At 38.7% G+C, this 19,809-nt stretch overlaps 1 protein-coding gene across 1 annotated transcript in view; it reads left to right on the plus strand.

The window, feature by feature from the left end:
- Positions 1-19,809, plus strand: part of LOC129379883 (dachshund homolog 2-like) — an 88,145-nt gene that overhangs the window by 49,362 nt on the left and 18,974 nt on the right. Inside the window, exons 2-3 of the mRNA XM_055060820.1 lie at positions 3,127-3,242; positions 14,968-15,078. Coding sequence (XP_054916795.1) covers positions 3,127-3,242; positions 14,968-15,078 — 227 coding nt within the window. The remainder of the gene's footprint in view (positions 1-3,126; positions 3,243-14,967; positions 15,079-19,809) is intronic.

Below are 19,809 nucleotides of genomic sequence, written 5' to 3' on the forward strand. Positions count from 1 at the left end.
TTCCACTAGAAATGAGACAAAAGATACTTTCATTACTTTTAAAATAAATCTGTTCCAGTTTATATACAGATAAGAAGAAACGACTCTTAACAGAAAACTTACCTTGGTTTGTCATTTTTATGTTTATTAGGCAGTTTTAGCTAGATGACAGTGAAGCAGTAAAAAATAGACATTTGAACATTAAATTAAATAAACTGCTATAGTAGAAATTCCTGTTTATTTCAACAGGCTTGCTTAAAAAAGGAAAGTTGTTAAAAAGCCTGTTAGCTAGCCAGCCAGCTATAGCCAGGCTAGTTAGCATTAGCTAAACAGATGCTAGTTAGCTTTAGCAGGACTCTTTGTGCTTCCTACCTCATTTTTTGTTGCCCTTTTTTAACATTTGTAAAAGGGTGACAATTCATTTGATTAATTTATGAAACCATTGTAAAAATAGTTAGTAACTCTATGGGTTAGCTGCAGCTAATGATTCAAAGCTAGCTTTCTTCAAAACGTTGTAGATGCTAATGGCTGTGAGTACAGAGGATCTGCTCTAGCAGTCTGTATTACAGTGAATTTGAGGCAGCCTCTGACTGTAGACTCGAGTTTTCTTCAATTGTTTGAAGAATCCATTTCAGAATTTTTTATTTTTAAGATACTGAACATTACGTTTGACAAACAGCCTGTTTTTAGTTGTTAGCTTGTTATGTATGTTGTGTAATTTGAGATTTTTTTTAAGACTGTGTTTCAAACTTGAGGCCCAGAGACCAAATCTGGCCCACTGTAGCTTTTTATGCGGCCCTCTCAACGCCAAGTGACATAATAAGTCCCTCCACTTTTAACAAATCAGCAAAATTCATGCAAAATCAACAAATTATAATTTTTACAAAATTTGTTAAAAAAAACAAACATTGCGTTTAAGTGACTGGTGCCTCCGCCTTCCTTGATGTCAAGTTATAGCTCGTGATCAATACGGCGATTAATAAAAAGGTTACATTTAACATCGCGCATTAGGTCAAATATTTCTAAGTTAGCACCAAAAACAAAGCAAAACAATCAAAATTCCTGAATGGACTGACCAGTGTGAAAAGATGTTCGATGACATTTAATTTTAAGAAACTGGTATTAAATACTGAAACAGCAATTTATTGATAATGTAACAGTTTAACTGGTTTAATAGATCCATTCTGGCACAACAGGAACATTCAGATTGACTTTGACAAACATAAATAAATCTAAAAACACATGTGTTTTTAAACTCTGAAACAGCCAACCAGACGCAACCAGAGGCTGAGAATAGTCCATAACGAGTCCAGCAGAAGTCCTCTCAAGGTTCTGGTGCCGTTATTATTTTATGCCCTAATTTAACTTGCTGCCGTACATTATTTCCTCTCTTCATTTCTGTTCTCATGCGGTGACACTGTGGGCTTTTGCCATATACAGGTTTTATTTTTTTCCTCACTCTAGGTGTAAATGACTTTGGATGGCCATCTGTTACTTAGCCACCCTGCAGAGAGTTGGCCTGCATGCGCACCTCCAGTGTGTGTATGTGTGCCTCCCTTTATGTTAAATTGCATGTGTGCAGTTACTGTAATACAGTGTTTGACTGTGGTTATTTATGCCTACGCGCACATGAATAATAGAGTAGCTTACTGTGTGTGTGTGTGTGTGTGTGTGTGGGTGTGTGGGGGTGTGTGTGTGTGTGTGTGTGCGTGTTAGAGACTGGATGAAACACTGTTTATTCAGTTTCATTTGTACATGTAGAACATGAATTCCTGTGTATTCAGAAAGATGGTTACATGTTTTATTCTTGTATAAGTTGCGTCATGTGTCAAAGTTTCTCAGATAATATTTTTAAAATTTGGATCTAACGTTCTTTCATTAAAAAAATAGTGTATATTCCCCTCACTATTTATTGCAGGACTTTGTTAGCAGCTGCTGTTTCCTCTTGTAATGTTAATGTTCATATGTTGAACTTTTGAATAATATTGAATCTTTAGATCGAAACTGGAGAAACATAATTTTTTTAATAACATTGCTATAACTTCTTTTTCCATTTTTAATAGTGAGGAACTCGGTTATTTGGCAATTAGTGTGGCCTGTGTTTTGTTTTTTAAGTGTTTTGTGTTAAGTGGGGACGATATTGCTGTCGAGTAACTCCCCACACGTCTTGAGGGGCGTTTTTATGTGCAAATCATGCGAGCTTCAGCAGAAAGTGCTTATGAGCTGCTGTTGGGTGACGGTTTGTGATTTGATTAAGTCCGAGTGACCTGCGGTGCATCCAGCTGTTGTCATTTCCTGGTGACATTCAGATCAGAGCGCTAATCTCCGAGCCAAGTTGTTCACAAACCTGGAAACAAGCTGCAAGTTGTGCATAAAAATAATGCGTTTATTATTATTTAGGGTAATATTAAGATAAATGTGGCTCATGGCGTTAAATCAAACTATGGCTGAAACGATTAATCGAATCAGTCGAGATTAATCGATTGTCAAAATAATCGATCAACAATCGATTAATTGTCAACTGGAGTATAGAGACTTAAAAAAAAGGCAATTTCCTGAAAGAACAACACACTATGAACATATATTTAGTCAAAACTGTTAAACATATAAACACATTTTGGATTTAAAATAAAGAAACCTCTTTGTCTGTAAACAGGTTTTACCCAAAACTTCTCAAGTGGTAAAGTTTCCTTACTTAAAAATTAGATATTTATTAAAAGAATTTCACATGCGTAGTATAATTTATTTCAAATAACGCATAAAAAGACTTGAGGTTCACTTAAAAATCAGCAGAATGTGTAAGTGATTAATCGATTAATCACTAAACAGTTGATTACTGCAATGATTATAAATAAGAGCTTTTCAATAAGATACTTTCCAATATCTGTTTACAGTGGTTGGATGATGCTAACTGATCAGAAAATTTCAAATGTTGACATTTAAACAATTATTTTTAATAACATGAAACATATTATTCTAAATTGTAGGTGGAAAATGACTCAGTTTTCATTGGGCATCGAGTTTCGTCCTTTCAGCCGTGATTTCCTCGGTGTGTTTGAATCAGAATCCTGTCTGTGTTTCTTTGCTCTTACTGCGTCGTCATATTTCATGAATATTAATTGAATGATGTGTGTCTCTGCCCTGCAGCTCTCGCCCCGGCCGTCCTCCCAAGCGTTGCTCCGGTGCTGGGATGCAGGAAAGTCCCCGGCTGCTGCACCCGGGGCTCCCCGGCCTGTTGTCCCCCAACCTGCTGTCCCACACCGGTAAGAGACGCGTTAATGACCTCACTTCCTGTCTCTGTGCAGTCTCATGTTTAAAAAACAAAACCTGTTTTCGTAACACTTTACTTGCACAGACTTACACGTGATCTTGGCTGGACATTATGGCTGAACAACGTATCACAATATAAGCGTTTCATATCAGTCTACTGATAATTATTGATTCGTTTTTTTGTTGTTTTTAATTTCTGAAATACTGTCAATCTGGTGACGTGATATTTCCTCCATTTTATCCACAGTTCTCACTCCATTACGTTGTTTTTATGATACCTGTTATTGTTAATAATGTCTTATGTGTAATATTCTACACAGCAGGAACAACGTAAACTAAAACTAGGCTGAAAAAATGGTTGTGCTATAAACATTTCATATCAATCAGAATTGATCACTATTGATCAATTCTGATTGATCTTTTAATATCTGAAAGACAACCAAACTGGTGACGTGACCTTTCCTGACCTTTCCTGTCTTAGTCAGTTTTTATCCCACTATGTTGTTTTTTTTATTTCTAAGCAATTAAGAAGCTTAAAACTGTTGCTGTGGCATTTACTGAACAGGTTGTTGCTAGGTAACCAAAGAGTGAGAGGGTTGCTAGGTAACCAAAGAGTGAGAGGGTTGCTAGGTAACCAAAGAGTGAGAGGGTTGCTAGGTAACCAAAGAGTGAGAGGGTCAGTTGATTCCACCAACTTAGCTTAGCTGGCAGTGAGCCTACGTCCTCTGCCTACATCTCCCAGAATGCTGTGCGGTTCTGGATTGGTGTTCAGTGAAATTATTGATAATAAATGTATTTTCTATTGATATTGATAATTGGTCTGTCGGGATATGTATTGTTACTGATTTATTGCGCAGCTCTAATCCTGGATGTGATTCGCTGATGGTGCGAAAGTTTAATAAGCCAAAATAATCTGAAAAGAAAACGAAGAAACAAAAATCTGTCATTGTTGGTGTCGTGATGTATTCAGGTGGAAACTGCAGCCAAGTGCCCCAAACTTCTTGTTTCTAATAGTTTTTATTGTTCCTTTACATGGTGGTTCTAAACTTTAAAGAACTTCAGATATTTCCCACAGTGTCTCTCTTGTTGTAGTTTCTCCTGTTTTGTCTTTAATTTGCTCTCTAACTCGTCTGCTCCTCACGGTTTGATCGGTTCCTTTAGCTTCTCGTTGGGTTCGTCTTCCTCTCTCAAGGATCCTTTTTGTTGTTGTCGCTTTTGCTCTCGCTGACACAGAAAATGGCGGGAGGAGCCAAGAGACCGGAGGGCGGATGGAGAGAGGGATGGAGGGAAGTCGCCAGAGGAGATAATGAAACCTAAAAATGACTGCCAAAGTCCTGGAGAAAGATGGAGGAAGGGAGGAAAAGAAAGAAAGAGAGACTAGAATGTGACAGTAGCATGAACGGAGGAACAAACGGACGGATGGATGGATGGATGAGGGGAAGAGAAGGAGGGTGAAGGAGGGCAGATTGCAGGGTGGTGTGATGAATGACACGTCTCTGGGGTCCCACTCCTCCATCTGTCCATCCCTCCCACCTCCTTTACTCCTCCTGTCCCTTCCTCCCATCTTTACTCACTTTCTTCTCTTCCTCCTGATGTTAGTCATCCCTTCTTCCCTCTTCCTGTCTTTATTCTTCTTTTCTTGAGCCGCTCGTCTCTCGTTTCATAATTTTATGTTGCAGATTCCCTCCTTCTTTTTCTCTTGTCTTTTCTTTAACTGTTTCTTCTTTATATTTGTACTCATTTTTATAAATCTAGAAATAATTTTTGACTAAACATTTTCATTTTTTATCGCTTCGCCTCCATCTTACTTCGTTTCATCTTAATGTTTGTTGGAATATTTTTTTTTATTCCCTCTGTTCTTTGTGTTTCCTCCCTCCTTTTCTATCCTCTTGTCCTTCTTTTTGCTCTTTTAGCAACAATCCATTCTCACTTTTCTCAATGATTTCATATTTTTGTCTCTTCTCTAAATCTCTCCTTTCCTTTTATTCTCATCTTCTTGTTTTGTTTTTTTCTTTTCTTTTTCCTCCATGTTGGAAGTTTTTCTTAATCTCAACTTTTACTCTTGTTTCTTCTTAATCTGTTTTTGATCTGTAATTTTCCCAATTCTCTCTTCATCTTAACTTTCTTTTCCTTTCTTTCTTTTATCCCTCTACCTGAAAATGTCTCCATCGTTTTACGTTTCCTTCATGTTCTCCATCTTGTCATTTATTTAATCTTTTTTTTCTTGCCAGTTTTTTCTGTCACTCGTCTTATTCCTCTCACTTCTTCCTTTTCTCATCCTCCCCAAAGTTGCTCTGTACTTCTATCATTTTTTCTTTTCTGATCCATTTTAATTCATCTCTTAACTTTTATCTTTCTTCTGCTCTTCTTGTTTTTTTCATCCTAATCCCCAAATTTCTTCATCTGTTTTATAACCTTTGAACTTTTTTGCATGTTTAGTGACTTTTGATTGTTTATCCAACCCTTTAATATTCATTCTTCTAATATTAATCTTAAACTTTTGTTTTTGTTTCAATATCCTTTTCTTATCTGCTATTGTCAATATTCTCTTTTACTTTCACTTTTGTTTCTGCTGCTTTTTCCTCTATCAGTTGATCTAATAATATGAACCAATAATTTCCCACATCTAAAAAAAACTATTTTTTATTTAAAAAAATATGAAATATGCTCCATAAAATACCATCTGTGCCATATGATGGATTGTTAGGGCCTGGATAAGAGGAAAAAAACATTACATTACAAGAATTAAATCATAATATTGTGAGAAAAAAGTATATACAAGGAGTTTAATATGAGGATAGTGTCAGTATGTTACCAAAATAGACAGTAAGTTGAATTATTTCAAGAATTATGTCTTAATACTTCCAGACAGATGATAAAAAAATTATAATATGAGAATAAAGTTGTAATAATACAATATGATGATGGAGAATAAAATCATATTACCAAAAAAGTTTTAATATTGCAAAAATAAACGCATTGTGTTCTGAAAATGACAATAGCATGTCAAATTCATACAAGAATAAAGTGGAAGGACAGAAAACCATATTAAGAGAATAAAGACTCAATAATGTGAGAACAAACTCAGTATGACCAAAATAAAGTCAGAATATTACAAAAATATTTAACTTTGGTGATAAGATTTTAAGAGTTCAAGCTCTGAATTATCGTCAGAGCTTCCTCACTGTGACGCTCTGAAGCTTCAGTTTAGATGTTAGTTTGAAACAAATGTATGTAAACATCACATAATACAGATTAAATGGTTTTACACATGGAAAAACTATTTCTAGAATATTTTCATAGCTGTTACACAAATAATGGTTCATTTCTTCCTGCTGGGGAAATTTTACAAATTGAACTTGTTAACAGTAAATTTAATGTTTATCAGCTGATGTTACTGTGAAATGCTTAAAATAAAACGGCAAACTTAAATACCACTAAATACATTTTATTTGACTTGCTATTTCTGTAATGTAAACAATGTAAACTAATTAGAAATTATGCTAATTGTAGTTAGCATGTTAGCTGGTTTTGACACGTTGATATGGGGGGGGGCCGAAATGAAAATCTGTTTGGGGCCCCAAAAATTCTTTGATCGGCCCTGTATCCTCTAACTTCCATCTCCTTTTACATCACCATCACTTCTTTAATGGAGACTCTCTCCAAACTTTCCTCCATCCTCCATCTTCTCACCTCTCTAATATATTTTTCCTCAATCCATTCCTCCTTTCCTCCTTTCCTCCATCCTTCCTTTCCTCCATCCCTCCTTCCATCCCCTTGACAGTGACTGTTGGCCTCCTTCTCCCCCTCTTCCTCTCCGGGATAAATAAAACATGCTTGTGTTTGGTGACATATGGACACAGCTCACTGTGGCATACTAATCACACACACACACACACACACACACACACACACAACACACACACACACACACACACACACGTACCTGATCTATAAGTGTGTGTGTGTTTGTGGAGCATTAGTGGAACCCAGAGAAAACATTTGCTCACTTATGATCGCTCATTAGCTTTCACACACACACTACATATATAACACACACACTTGGCAGTCGTCGCATGTCGCATTCCGCCTCGGCCGCACACACGCAGAGTCGGTCGTCTTAGCGGCTCCGCGTCCATGGAGACGCCACGTTGCCGGGGGAGACGGGCTGTTGTTTACGACCTCGCGGGCGCCACGGCGATGGGGGGCGTCGGCCCGTCGCAGATGGACATTCATCACACCGTTAGCAAGAAAAAACACGGAGGAAGGACTGGAGCGGAGGACCAAGGAAGTTCAAGATGGAAGAAAACAAAATTAAAGAAGAACATCATCCATGTGAAAAACTGAAGGTGAAGAGAGACATTTATGAGAACAACAAAACGGAGGAAAAAGTAAAAAAGATAAAACGTTAAGATCAGAGAGAGGCTTTAAACCACAACAGAGTGATATCAGTTTAATTGGCCTCATCTTCCTCAACAAAGACGCTGTGATGATAAGCGTGGGAGTGTGTTAGTGTGTGTGTGTGTGTGTGTGTGTGTGTGGTAACCTATGCAGGGTGATGCGGCACTCATTTGACTTGTTAATTCACTTCAGAAACAGCTCAATGCTTCGCCTTGTCCTCCAACACACACACACACACACACACACACACACACACACACACACACACACACACACACACACACACACACACACACACACACACACACACAGACACACACACACACACACACACACAGAGACCAGTGGAACATAAACGCATATTTATTTTCATTTATCGTCTCTAAGTTCACATTTTGGAGACTCAAACACACACACACACACACACACACACACACACACACACACACACACACACACACACTCTTGAAAATGTGGAGCGTTCAGCCTCTTCCTGAAAGGAAACCCGAGTGTGAGGACTCTGCCGCACACCTGCAGAGAACGAGATGAAGATGAGGAGGAGGAAGATGAGGAAGGCCTCTGAAGTCACATCAAGCCTTTTTCATCTTCCTCATCCTCCTCCTGCATCACTTTGTGCTGCTTTTCTCAAGAAACGCTGAACTGGAGGCGTTTAGCAGCAAACGCCCCCCACTGGTGCACTCTGGAAATGTTTTCTTTGAAATTCATTTAACTTATAATTATCGCGTTTTTATGAATCTTCATCACAGCAAATGTTTGTTGGTTGGATGTTGACACAAGCATCATATGCTTTACACGACTTACACTGTAAAAACACAACATCCTACCAGGTAGGTTTGGTTTTAGTAGTGCAAATATATTGAAACACGAGAAAACCAACTGAAAAGTACTTTCTCAGCAACATATATGAGCTTGTTTTAAGTAAGCAATTCCTTAATATTGATGAAAATTTCTAGTTCCAATTGCAGATTATTGAAATTAAAAACATGGGAAAAAATATCTTGTCATAAGTAAAATAATCTGCCAGTGGAACTAGACCTTTTTCATAAATATTAAGGCATTATTGACTTAAAACAAGCCTCTATATCTTGCTGAAAAGTGATTTTTAAGTTAGTTTTGTCTCATTTCTTGTGTATTAAGCTTTTTGAGACCAGAGCAAAACTACTTGGTAAGATTTTGTGGTTTTGCTGTGTACATATTAAAAAATTCAGCTGAAGCACGACTTTTACTTTCTCAATGACTAAAAAACCGAATTAATTGAGAAGTTTGTTTATAGGATTTTTGAATAAACTTGTAGGATAAATAAAGTCCAGGATGAACAAATTGTCTTCCTGCTAAAGCTCTGCAAGAAAATTCATGGTAAAAGTTTTTGGGTGGAAAGAGTCGATCAAACGATAGAAATTACAGTTGATTAAAGAAAAACATAAAAATAAGTGACTTGTAGAGTTCATACGGTTGAAATATTTACATTTAAAGTGAAAGGTGGTGTAACATCATTCTACTTAATAAGCCAGAAAAATTTAGGAAAGAATTTCTGAGGCAGTAGAAATGTGGTTTGTGTTTGTTCACAATGTAAAGCAACTTATCTTTTGAATGCAGATGTTGTTCAAAACATCTAATTTATTTATTATCTAATTTGATTTCCTTAGAATTTCCTCCAACAAATCCTGTATATAAACCCAAAGGAGAGGTTTTGTGATTGATCCGCAGTACCAGCTGTAATGCCTTTGGAGTAATTTACTTATGCAATAACATCCGAGAGCCAAAAAACGTGCAGATACAATTACTTTAAAGTCACTGAGTTTATTAGAAATAGCCCAAAATGGCTGGTGCAGAACGGCTTCAAATGGGCGTCTTGGACAGTCGGTGAAAGCTGAAGATGGGCGATCTAAGTGCCAGAGTGCTGAGCTGAAATCTCTTTGACTCAGCACAAGAGCAATTTACTGCATTTGTAAATTGGCGCTCCTAAGTGCTCGCAAGAATAAAAAGGAAGCAAAACAAACAAAAAAAAAAAATCCAGACGTGTGTTTCTAAATCCAGAACACAAAGAGCAATTTCTCCGTTTCCCTGTTTTGTTTTATTCAAAGTGTCACTCCGTCTCTTAGAGCACTCCTTCAGAAATGTAGGTGCAGTCAATTAAATATTTACAATGACTGGCAAATGGGGAGGGTTTCATGCAAGCTCAGTAGGGGGTTCAGAGGTCTTGAAGATCACCAGCAGCAGCAAATATGAAGGTAGCATACAGAGAGGACATCTTAGTTGGTTTTATCTTACCAAATTTTGACTTAGCTTTTAGGCCATGAAGCAGATAAAGGAACTGTAGTTTAAGCAGAGTGATGGTACAGAAAACTAAGTTTTTGGATGTAAAACTGACTGGTATCATCTTGACGGTACAAGATGATACCAGTCTTCATCTGCTACGACTCTGTCCAGGTAACAACTAACATAAAAAACAGATTTTGAGAGCCTGGCTAAGAGGAACAGCTGCATGAATCTTAAGCACATCGACCAATTCTGAAATGTATTTTAAACAGTATAGCTTGAAGTGTGGATTTCAGTTTTCACTCAACTAAGGCCTTGTCCACACTCGAGATAGTTTTGAAGTCGTACTTTTATACCACACCATCCTCTTTTATGAAACGGTCTCACAGGTGGATGGGGACTACATGTCTATCCATGTCCGATGAACATATAGATATATCTGCCTACTCTTCCAAATAACAACCACAAAGTTATAATTTTACTGATTTTATAGATTTCTTGATTTTTCCTTTTATCATCAAGCATCTTCAGTCATTGTTGGGCCAGTATAATGTCTTGGTTCTTCCAGAGACATTAAGACTGAACCAAGGAAAACGGATGATTTGCTTGCATTGGAGTTGGGTCACTGACATTTTCTTTTATCACCAGTTAAGCTTTTCTTATGAAACGACACGACAAGCATCCGCTGCTCTTTCAAATCCCACAATAGAACAGCACAAACTAAGCAAAAGAGAAATGGTTCTCAAAATGTTCTTATCATTTAATGTGACACCTTGAAGTTCACTCTGGTCAAATCCAAACACTGTCTACGTGAATTTGACCTCTGCCTTGTTGTCTTCCACAACTTCAGCGGTTCAAACTAAGGTTCTCCAAAGCCGTAGTCTTTCAAATATTAGGTGTTGCTGGAATCAGTCTAAAAGTGAAAGTAGACTTGCCCTTGAGGACGGTACCCCTAACAAAGGTCTTCTTGGGATTTTTACATCCCATCCAAATCTTTGTAACATTTTGTAAAACAATGAAGAGATTCTTTTGTTTTTTTCTATATGGATAAATTATTTCTCAAGAACTACAAGGACTTTGGTTTCCTTGACCAGAAATCCCTTTATTCTTTCTAAACAGTTCCTTTTCCTTCTTCTGCTTTGAATGGGCAATGCAGAAATCACAAGTCCTATGAAGTGAGACCCTTATATTACTCTCATTTGAATACTCTTGTATCCATGTCGTGTTTATGGACATGGACAAATAATGTTATGTTTCATCAGACATCTGTCTATAAGTCAAACTTTCCAGCTGAATCCTAAAATGTTCTTGTTGGATTTATTTAGTGTCAGTGAATCAAAGCATCTCTGTGATCGTTTTCTTTCAGTTGGCAAGAGTTTTAACTGCTGTAACATATTCTGAATTTTTGTAGCTAATGGGTTAATGCCAAACTTTACATCTCCAAAAATAAACTTTTCATCAGTTTTTAATGATAATGTTGCACTGGATATTGCTTGCCATTTTGGATAGCCCTGTGTATTTAAATACCATATTGCAGCAGGACCTGACCGGTACAACTGAAATAAAAGTCACAAAGATGTTGTAGATTAGTTCATCAATGCCAAAGTCAGTCACAGCAAAGTTTGCACTCATCTCTAATGCTTTTTTGTATTCCTGATTTATGTATTCTTATGTTATGGTGATGACTCACTGTTTTTCTTCTCAATTTGTGTGATGCGTCTTTTTATTTTCTCCCTCTTACGACTTCTTCTTTCCTCCATCCGCCCTTCGAAAAGCATTATGATGCACGGGAACGGAAAAACAGATGGGTAAATGAGGTGCAGACAGGCCACAGGGGAACACTCACACACACACACTTTCCCAGGTACACAGGAAAATATATATTGTCTCCCACACACACACACACACACACAGAGAGGGGTCTATATGGTGCTGGTGTCTTTGAAGCAGTCTGTCAATCAATCACAGACTAATTCCCCAGGTTCCGTGGTCGCCATTTACGACGGGGGTTGATGCTCGGTAACCGTGGACACAGCGGACAGCCATCGATCTGAGACAGAAAGAGAAGCAGAGCGGTGTGTGTGTGTGTGTGTGTGTGTGTGTGTGTGTGTGTGTGTGTTTGATAGTCATGATGGAGAACAGCATTGTGGCTCTGCCCTCAATATTGATCGACTCCTGGTTGCACTGAGGCGAAGCGGGCGTTCTGACTCTGTGTCCGAATCTGTGTGTACTTGATTGAGCGTGTGTGTGTGTGTGTTTACCTATGTATCTCTACATGCAACCTGGAGTGTGTTAGAGGGTCAAGGTGTTCTTCAGAGCAGTAATCAATCTGTAAATACAGTTTTGACCCCACACAGGGACTTCATTTTATTCCCCTTCATTTCTTCTGTTCCCAAGTAGTAGTTCTCTCTTAAACTTCAAACTCCTACACTTCAACTTGAAGACCTTGTTAAATGTTTTTGACAGATCCTGTTGTGTCCACTTGTAATGTATTGTCAGCTGAAAATCCACGTCATTTTGAGACATGTCATAAAAATGTATTTGCCAAAAATCTACCACATCAAACACCGCTAACCCTCAAAGTACCGTTTCTCCCGGGAGGTGAGAATTGTGGTCATTCATAGTTGAGGCAATCTCTGGTCCACTTTCTTCAATTTGAGACGACCAACCTGGTCTGCCACTATCTAGGTGTTGTCCCAAGATAGATTTGCAACTTGTCTGAGGCCCACTCAAAGTTGCAGTTTTTTATTTTGGCTCCCTAGAGGCACCTTAAGCTTGACTGTGACCACCAGTGGATGATCAATGCCAGTATGGTAAACACCAATGACCTTCAAGCCACAGTAACTGGAAGTCTTGGTTAAAACAGAAACTTCTTCCAGACATTGTCCACCAAGACCCGGTTTTCTCAGGTTTTGGCGGCAGCCAACCTTGCCTGCAGGTCGAACTTATCACCATGCCTTGATTGACTGAAAGCTTTGTCTTTCTCAAATTAGCAAAACCTTACTCTCTGCTTTCACTTTTGAGTGCCATTGAATGCTGAGATATGCAGGCAGAAGGTAATCCAATATGCTGATGAAACGGTATCGCATCATTTCAGGGTTGAGCTGAAACTTGTTCACTTTTAGAGCCAATTATACCCATTTCCTAAATTTCTCAAGACAAATTCCTCACTTTCTGCAATTTCAGCAATGGTGTCAGTGGTTTCTCACCTTTAACCTGGATCTGAGTTATTTCTTTCCACAATTGTTTTTGTTTTCTTGAAGGTCTTATGATCCCTCATTGATGTACCCTACACGTTTATATATTTTCTAATCAGTTGTTCTTCCAAATATAAAGCGAATGGCAGAGATGCCGCTGACTCTCAACCTTATCAGCTTGGTGTTGCATACAAAACAGTCAATGTGAAGAGTTTACCATGTAGCAAAGACTATGTGTCCATGAAAATGGACCTTTGTGTGGACGTGTTTGTGTCCACATTGAAGTACATCCCAGGATCTGGGAGCCATCGACCTTTTCAAATTTTGAAGCAAAGTAATTTCATGGAGAGTCTTCTGCATTTTAGAAGTTTAGATGTTTTTTACAGACAAAAGGTCACAACAAAGCAAGTAAAACACCAAATTGAGCAACTTACAGATTTAAAGTAGACATTCTCAAACTGTGTGGTGGGAGCCCCCTAGTGGTCTGTGCAGTACTACATGTAAAGGACTGTTTGCCATGATGTGCGCTCGCAGTGCGACGTTGCTTAGCTCACCAAAGGATTGTGTTTAAAAATAACATTAGATAAGATAGTTAAGACCGGGTCTCTAGAAAGAAAACCTGAAGGTAGCAGTAGAAAGTTTCTCAGAGTGCGTTGCAGAACTTTTTTTAACATTATTACAATACATAGCATGACATGAGTGCGATATAACAAGGCAGTGAACAGTGCTGCGCCCCACACTGACTAACTGCATCTTAACACCTAAAACAAAATTATCTACTGGCATTTCATAGAAAATGTTTGTTTTCACCAAAGCAACTTAAATCTAGTTTTCTTTTACTCTGTTTTTAAATTACAAACAGCCCTAAAACGTTATTAGTGCACACAGCATGCGTCGTAAAGAACTTTTTTTTTTATTTCCTTGTGCTTTATATCATTGGATCAAAGTCGGTGTCGATGTATACAAATATTTATAAGAGATGAGCTTCTACTCTGCATCAGTCGGCGTAAAATGTGGCTATATGTATTACTTTGTGTAAGTTAGATTAACCTGCGTGCAGCTCTGCCCTTCATACCTCACTCACTCATCCATCCATCCATCCATCCATCCATCCATCCATCCAGCCAACCTTCCATCAATCCATCCATTCTGCTTCAAATTAAATTTCAAACTACTCCTCCCTCCCTGCCTCTCTCCCCTCTACCTTGTTTTCTTTATAGCTTACAGACAACTGTACAGTGTAATGGACATTCCTGCGAGGCCGTCAAGCGTGACCGGGGCAAAACCAACTGACCTAAACACACACACACGCACGCACACACACACACACACACGAAAGTATGCAGAGATAAGCATGAATGCATACCCTTCTCTGTCTCTTTCTCACACACACACACACATTTGAACATAAAAGCACTCAGCACAATGCAAAAGCTACCCTGCACACACACACGCAGACACACACAGACACACACACAGAGGGTCATCTCTCTCTCACTCTGCTGGTTGTTGTGTATAGAAGTCAGTTCCAGGTCAGCGCACAGAGCCGAGGATCTTGTTCCTTACAAAAGACTGCGTGTACATGTGTGTGTAGCTGTGTGTGAGTTAATGTACACCAGGCCTGAGGTGTCTAAAACTGCTCTAAACACTCGCGTTGAAAAGAGTTTGACATCGACCCGTCTTGACCGTCGCTGTGTGTGCAGAAAGGCATCCTGGGTAGCAGCAGGCCGTGGCCAGACTGCTGGTTTGTGACTGTGAGGAACATTAGAGTTGATGGGTTTCAAATCAGCTGACCGTAATGACAACAAGATGACTAACAGTAGTGATGTGTGTGTTTAAGGACTGACCGCGGCCGCCATGGCAGAGCTCCAGAAGCTGCAGAAGATGAAGATGATGATGAGTCTCCAGAACGGCAACGAGTCCGACAACGACGACCTGCACTCCAACACAGGTGCTGCACGCTAACGCTAACACAGGCATGCTGGGAAACGATGAGTAAAGTTGCCTCTCGCAGTCTGACTCAGGAAAGGAGTCCAAATACGGGGACACTGTGGAAGTTTTGTGTGAACATTAGCAATAATCTAGAGAAACCCCTGGAGACGAGTTAAACTTTTTAAGGCCGTTTGTTCTTTCTGTGCGCTGTAATGAACTCTACACCCACCTTATCAGGCCTTTAGACTGTTAGTTTGTGTTCGCATCAGCAAAATGAACAAAACTAACCGTATCAGCAACTTGAGAAACTAGAGGAATGGAAGAAGAAAGGAGCTTGTAATAACCCTGGAACTAGCCTGGGAAACATCTGGTTTACTGTGTTCTTCTCAGGATAACAAGGACTTCGTCAGCACAACTTCTTTAAACTTAGTCTGCTTTTCCTGTTTTGAGAAATTTTGATTTCTTGTATGTCTAGCACATATGATGAATTGGCCATGAAGCAGACTTTGATTTGCATGTGAATCATGTGTAAAGAGATCCAAAACGAAGCCTGAATCTTTCAAGAGTTCAAATCTTTTTGCTCTAAATTCAGTTACTTTTCAGTGGTTTGATTTAATTTTGACTCTTTATTTTGCTCATTGCCTCTGAATCAAGTGCAGTGATTCCCAATAATAATAATTTAGGTTTAAATTCAAATGTAGTTGCGTCTTATCCTAGTTTTTTATGTTTTTACATTAGACCCAGAAAACCCTAAGAAAGAAAATAATCTCCAGACGTTTACTCACCATTTGTTGAATAAGCTCTATGAGTTTAGTTCAAAACAAATGATGTCATGTTATTATATAGATTAATTAGTGACGTATTTAAACCTTTATTAGTTGTAGTTTTGGTGATTTTGGCTCACAGATAACAAAAACCCAAAATTCAGTGTCTCAGAAAATGAGAATATTACATATAATCAATAAAAGTTGATATTTTATGTGATCATCCTGGTTCTGCTGAGGTTCTGGAAGCCCAGATTGGTTTGTTGCCTTCAGGTCAACTGGCTCTTTGTTAAGGTCAGGCCAGTTTGCTAGCCAATCAGGAACAGGAACACCATGGGGATTGGACCACTGTTCGCAGTTTGGGTTGGTACCAAATCCAGCTGGAAAATAAAATCTGAGGGTTTCAGGAAACCCAGTGGACCAGAACCAGCAGCTGACATGGTGACCCAAACCACTCTGGACTTCTGGCAACCTCTCTACTCTTCCCCCAGATGATTGGACCTCGATTTCCAAACGAAATGGAGAATTTATTTTTATCTGAAATCAGGACTTTGGATCAATGAGTAACAGTCCGGTTCTGGTTCTCATAAACCCAGAAAAAATGCTTTTAGCCCACTTTGATTGACAGATTCTCAGGGCTCATTCTGGTGCATCTCTTCCTTGTAAATAACTGGATCGACTTGTTTCTCCAACAGTTGCTGATTCCCAGTGAAACGTTTTTGTTCCTTTTTAAGAAGGTGCGGTTTTTACCTGATACCTGGAACAAAAACCTTTTGATAACTTTGAAATCAAAGCAAAAGAAACTATTCAGGTCTGAACTGTTCTTATTTTTTTTTACACGTTACCTATAAAAGTTGGACACTCAATCTCTTCTGTTTGTTTCTCTGAATTATTAAAGAAGCAAAAAACAAAAAGCAGAAAGGAAATAAAGGAGGGAGCGATCCTTTCATTTGTTTCCACCCTGATTCTTCTCCGTTTTCTCCTTTTCTTCAGCTGACCTGGCAAATGGGTTGATAGAGTTACTCTTCTTCTCTACTGTCATTTCATTCTTTCGCCAAGTCGTTTTTTATTTATTCCCTCCTGCTCTCTTTTTTTCTACGCCTCCTTCTGTCTTCTTCTCTTTCATTCGGAGTGATTTTTGTGCGCTCGCGCTGAGCCTCCTTTTCATTGTCCGACCTTGTTTTCTTTGTGCGAGACACTCACACCGGCCTGGGAAACTGTGGCGGATAATAGAAGAGAGGAACCAGCGTATGAAATGAAAAAGAAAATAAAACGAGGGAGGACACAGGAGGAGGTGGGGGAGAGAAAGGGATATTTAGGGCGCGAGAAAGAGGGGGAGAAAAAGAAAAGATGTTCTGGCGTTTGGCCTGTTCGGCACGCGGTGACAGAATAAAAATGAGAAAAACACAGATTGGAGCGAGGGATGAATGACAGGAGAGATGGAGAGAAAAAACGAGTTTCATGTCAACGGAAACCGTCTCTGTGTCACAAGAGGAAGAGAGTGAAACTAGGTGGAGATGAGGAATAAAAGCCAAATAATCGTGATAAAGAAAAAGATAAACGGGTGAATAAAAGGGGAAGGAAGGAAAAAACAGACTTAACTTGTCAGTTTAAAACACTTTAAATCACTTGCGAGCATTTTTTAACTCACTAGATCCAGGTTCCGAAACAGGATTTCTGTAAAAGTTGGAAGATGAAACACCTCTAGAACCAGATATTAAAGATCTGGTTCTGGATCTAGAACCAGATATTAACGGTCTGGTTCTAGATCTAGAACCAGATATTAAAGGTCTGGTTCTAGATCTAGAACCAGATATTAAAGGTCTGGTTCTGGATCTAGAACCAGATATTAAAGGTCTGGTTCTAGATCTAGAACCAGATATTAAAGGTCTGGTTCTGGATCTAGAACCAGATATTAAAGGTCTGGTTCTAGATCTAGAACCAGATATTAAAGGTCTGGTTCTGGATCTAGAACCAGATATTAAAGGTCTGGTTCTAGATCTAGAACCAGATATTAAAGGTCTGGTTCTGGATCTTTAATATCTGGATCTAGAACCAGATATTAAAGGTCTGGTTCTGGATCTAGAACCAGATATGAAAGGTCTGGTTCTAGATCTAGAACCAGATATGAAAGGTCTGGTTCTAGATCTAGAACCAGACCTTTCATATCTGGTTCTAGATCTGGTTCTAGATCTAGAACCAGGTATTAAAGGTCTGGTTCTAGATCTGGTTCTAGATCTAGAACCAGATATGAAAGGTCTGGTTCTATATCTGGTTCTAGATCTAGAACCAGATATTAAAGGTCTGGTTCTGGATCTAGAACCAGATATTAAAGATCTGGTTCTAGATCTAGAACCAGGTATGAAAGGTCTGGTTCTGGATCTAGAACCAGATATTAAAGGTCTGGTTCTAGATCTAGAACCATATATTAAAGATCTGGTTCTAGATCTAGAACCAGATATTAAAGGTCTGGTTCTAGATCTAGAACCAGATATTAAAGGTCTGGTTCTGGATCTTTAATATCTGGATCTAGAACCAGATATTAAAGGTCTGGTTCTGGATCTAGAACCAGATATGAAAGGTCTGGTTCTAGATCTAGAACCAGATATGAAAGGTCTGGTTCTAGATCTAGAACCAGACCTTTCATATCTGGTTCTAGATCTGGTTCTAGATCTAGAACCAGGTATTAAAGGTCTGGTTCTAGATCTGGTTCTAGATCTAGAACCAGATATGAAAGGTCTGGTTCTAGATCTAGAACCAGATATTAAAGATCTGGTTCTAGATCTAGAACCAGGTATTAAAGGTCTGGTTCTAGATCTGGTTCTAGATCTAGAACCAGGTATTAAAGGTCTGGTTCTAGATCTAGATCTGTTAAGATAACAGTTTGCTGGCCGAATAATAAAGCCAGAACACATTCTCAAAGATCAATTTAAAATTTCAATGAAAATTTAACACTGAAGGCATTTTAAATATACAAAATAAATAAACGAAACAACAGAAATTAATCTGTGTAAATAAAACCGCCCCTCAAATAAAGGGTTTTATCATCCTGCTTCTTGGTTGAAAGAGGGAGAGAAAAGAGATGCAAGTGGAAATGATTGAGCTTGTATCAAGTGATTAATTAATTAATTTATTGATTATTGCAGCAGGAGACTTTAATGTAAAAGATGCATTTCAGCAAATTTCTAAGCATGTTTAGTTAAAGTGTTGCCTGGTCCTCTAAGCAGGTAAATAAAGGTGAATTTCTTCCAGCTGGAAGCCACGACTGAGGTTTGTTCAAACCAAATTTAGCTCTGCTAAATTTGAAAAACTGCAATCATTCCCAAACTTTAGCTGATTATTCAAACATTACGCTGGAAAAGCTCCAAGATTCAGGTGCACCAGACTGAAAGACAAAAAAGATGTGGAAAAGACCAAGAAGTGACAGAGGCCAAGCAAAAAAAAAATAAAAAATGAGAGAAGAGCCAGAGAAAGAGAGAGAACATCTGCCCATCTGTTTATTCTTCTTTTCTTCCCCGGTGTAAATGGCAGCAGCGATGAGGCCCAGCTGTCGTCCACACACACCGAGCGCAGGGAATTCAGTAGGCAATAATAGAGAGAGACGGTCGCTAATTCAAACTAATGGAGGGAGATGAAGATGGATGAGCGGGAGAACGGTGGAGCGGAGGCAGAGGTGTGGAGGGCGAGCGAGGCAGGATCACACAGAGGAGGAGAGAGAGCGAGCGGCGTGAAGAGAGACGGCCATTAAATACATTTTCCAGTCAAACAGAACATTGTCATTGTTAATAATCAGGCTGAGTTAGCTGACACAGTGGGAGGCTTTTAATAATTTATTAATGCCATAAATTCATCTGACTCCACTTAAAACATCAATTGTCTCTGCTGGTTAATAATCACTACGTTTAAAACGCTGGAAAGCTACAATAAATGTTTTTTTTCCTGATGTTTAGACGCATTTAGTCAGATTTCCTGCTGTAAAAAACTTG

The sequence above is a fragment of the Poeciliopsis prolifica genome, unplaced genomic scaffold (genome assembly GCF_027474105.1).
Source record: "Poeciliopsis prolifica strain line A6 unplaced genomic scaffold, Auburn_PproV2 SCAFFOLD062, whole genome shotgun sequence".
In the NCBI taxonomy this organism is placed as follows: Eukaryota; Metazoa; Chordata; class Actinopteri; order Cyprinodontiformes; family Poeciliidae; genus Poeciliopsis; species Poeciliopsis prolifica.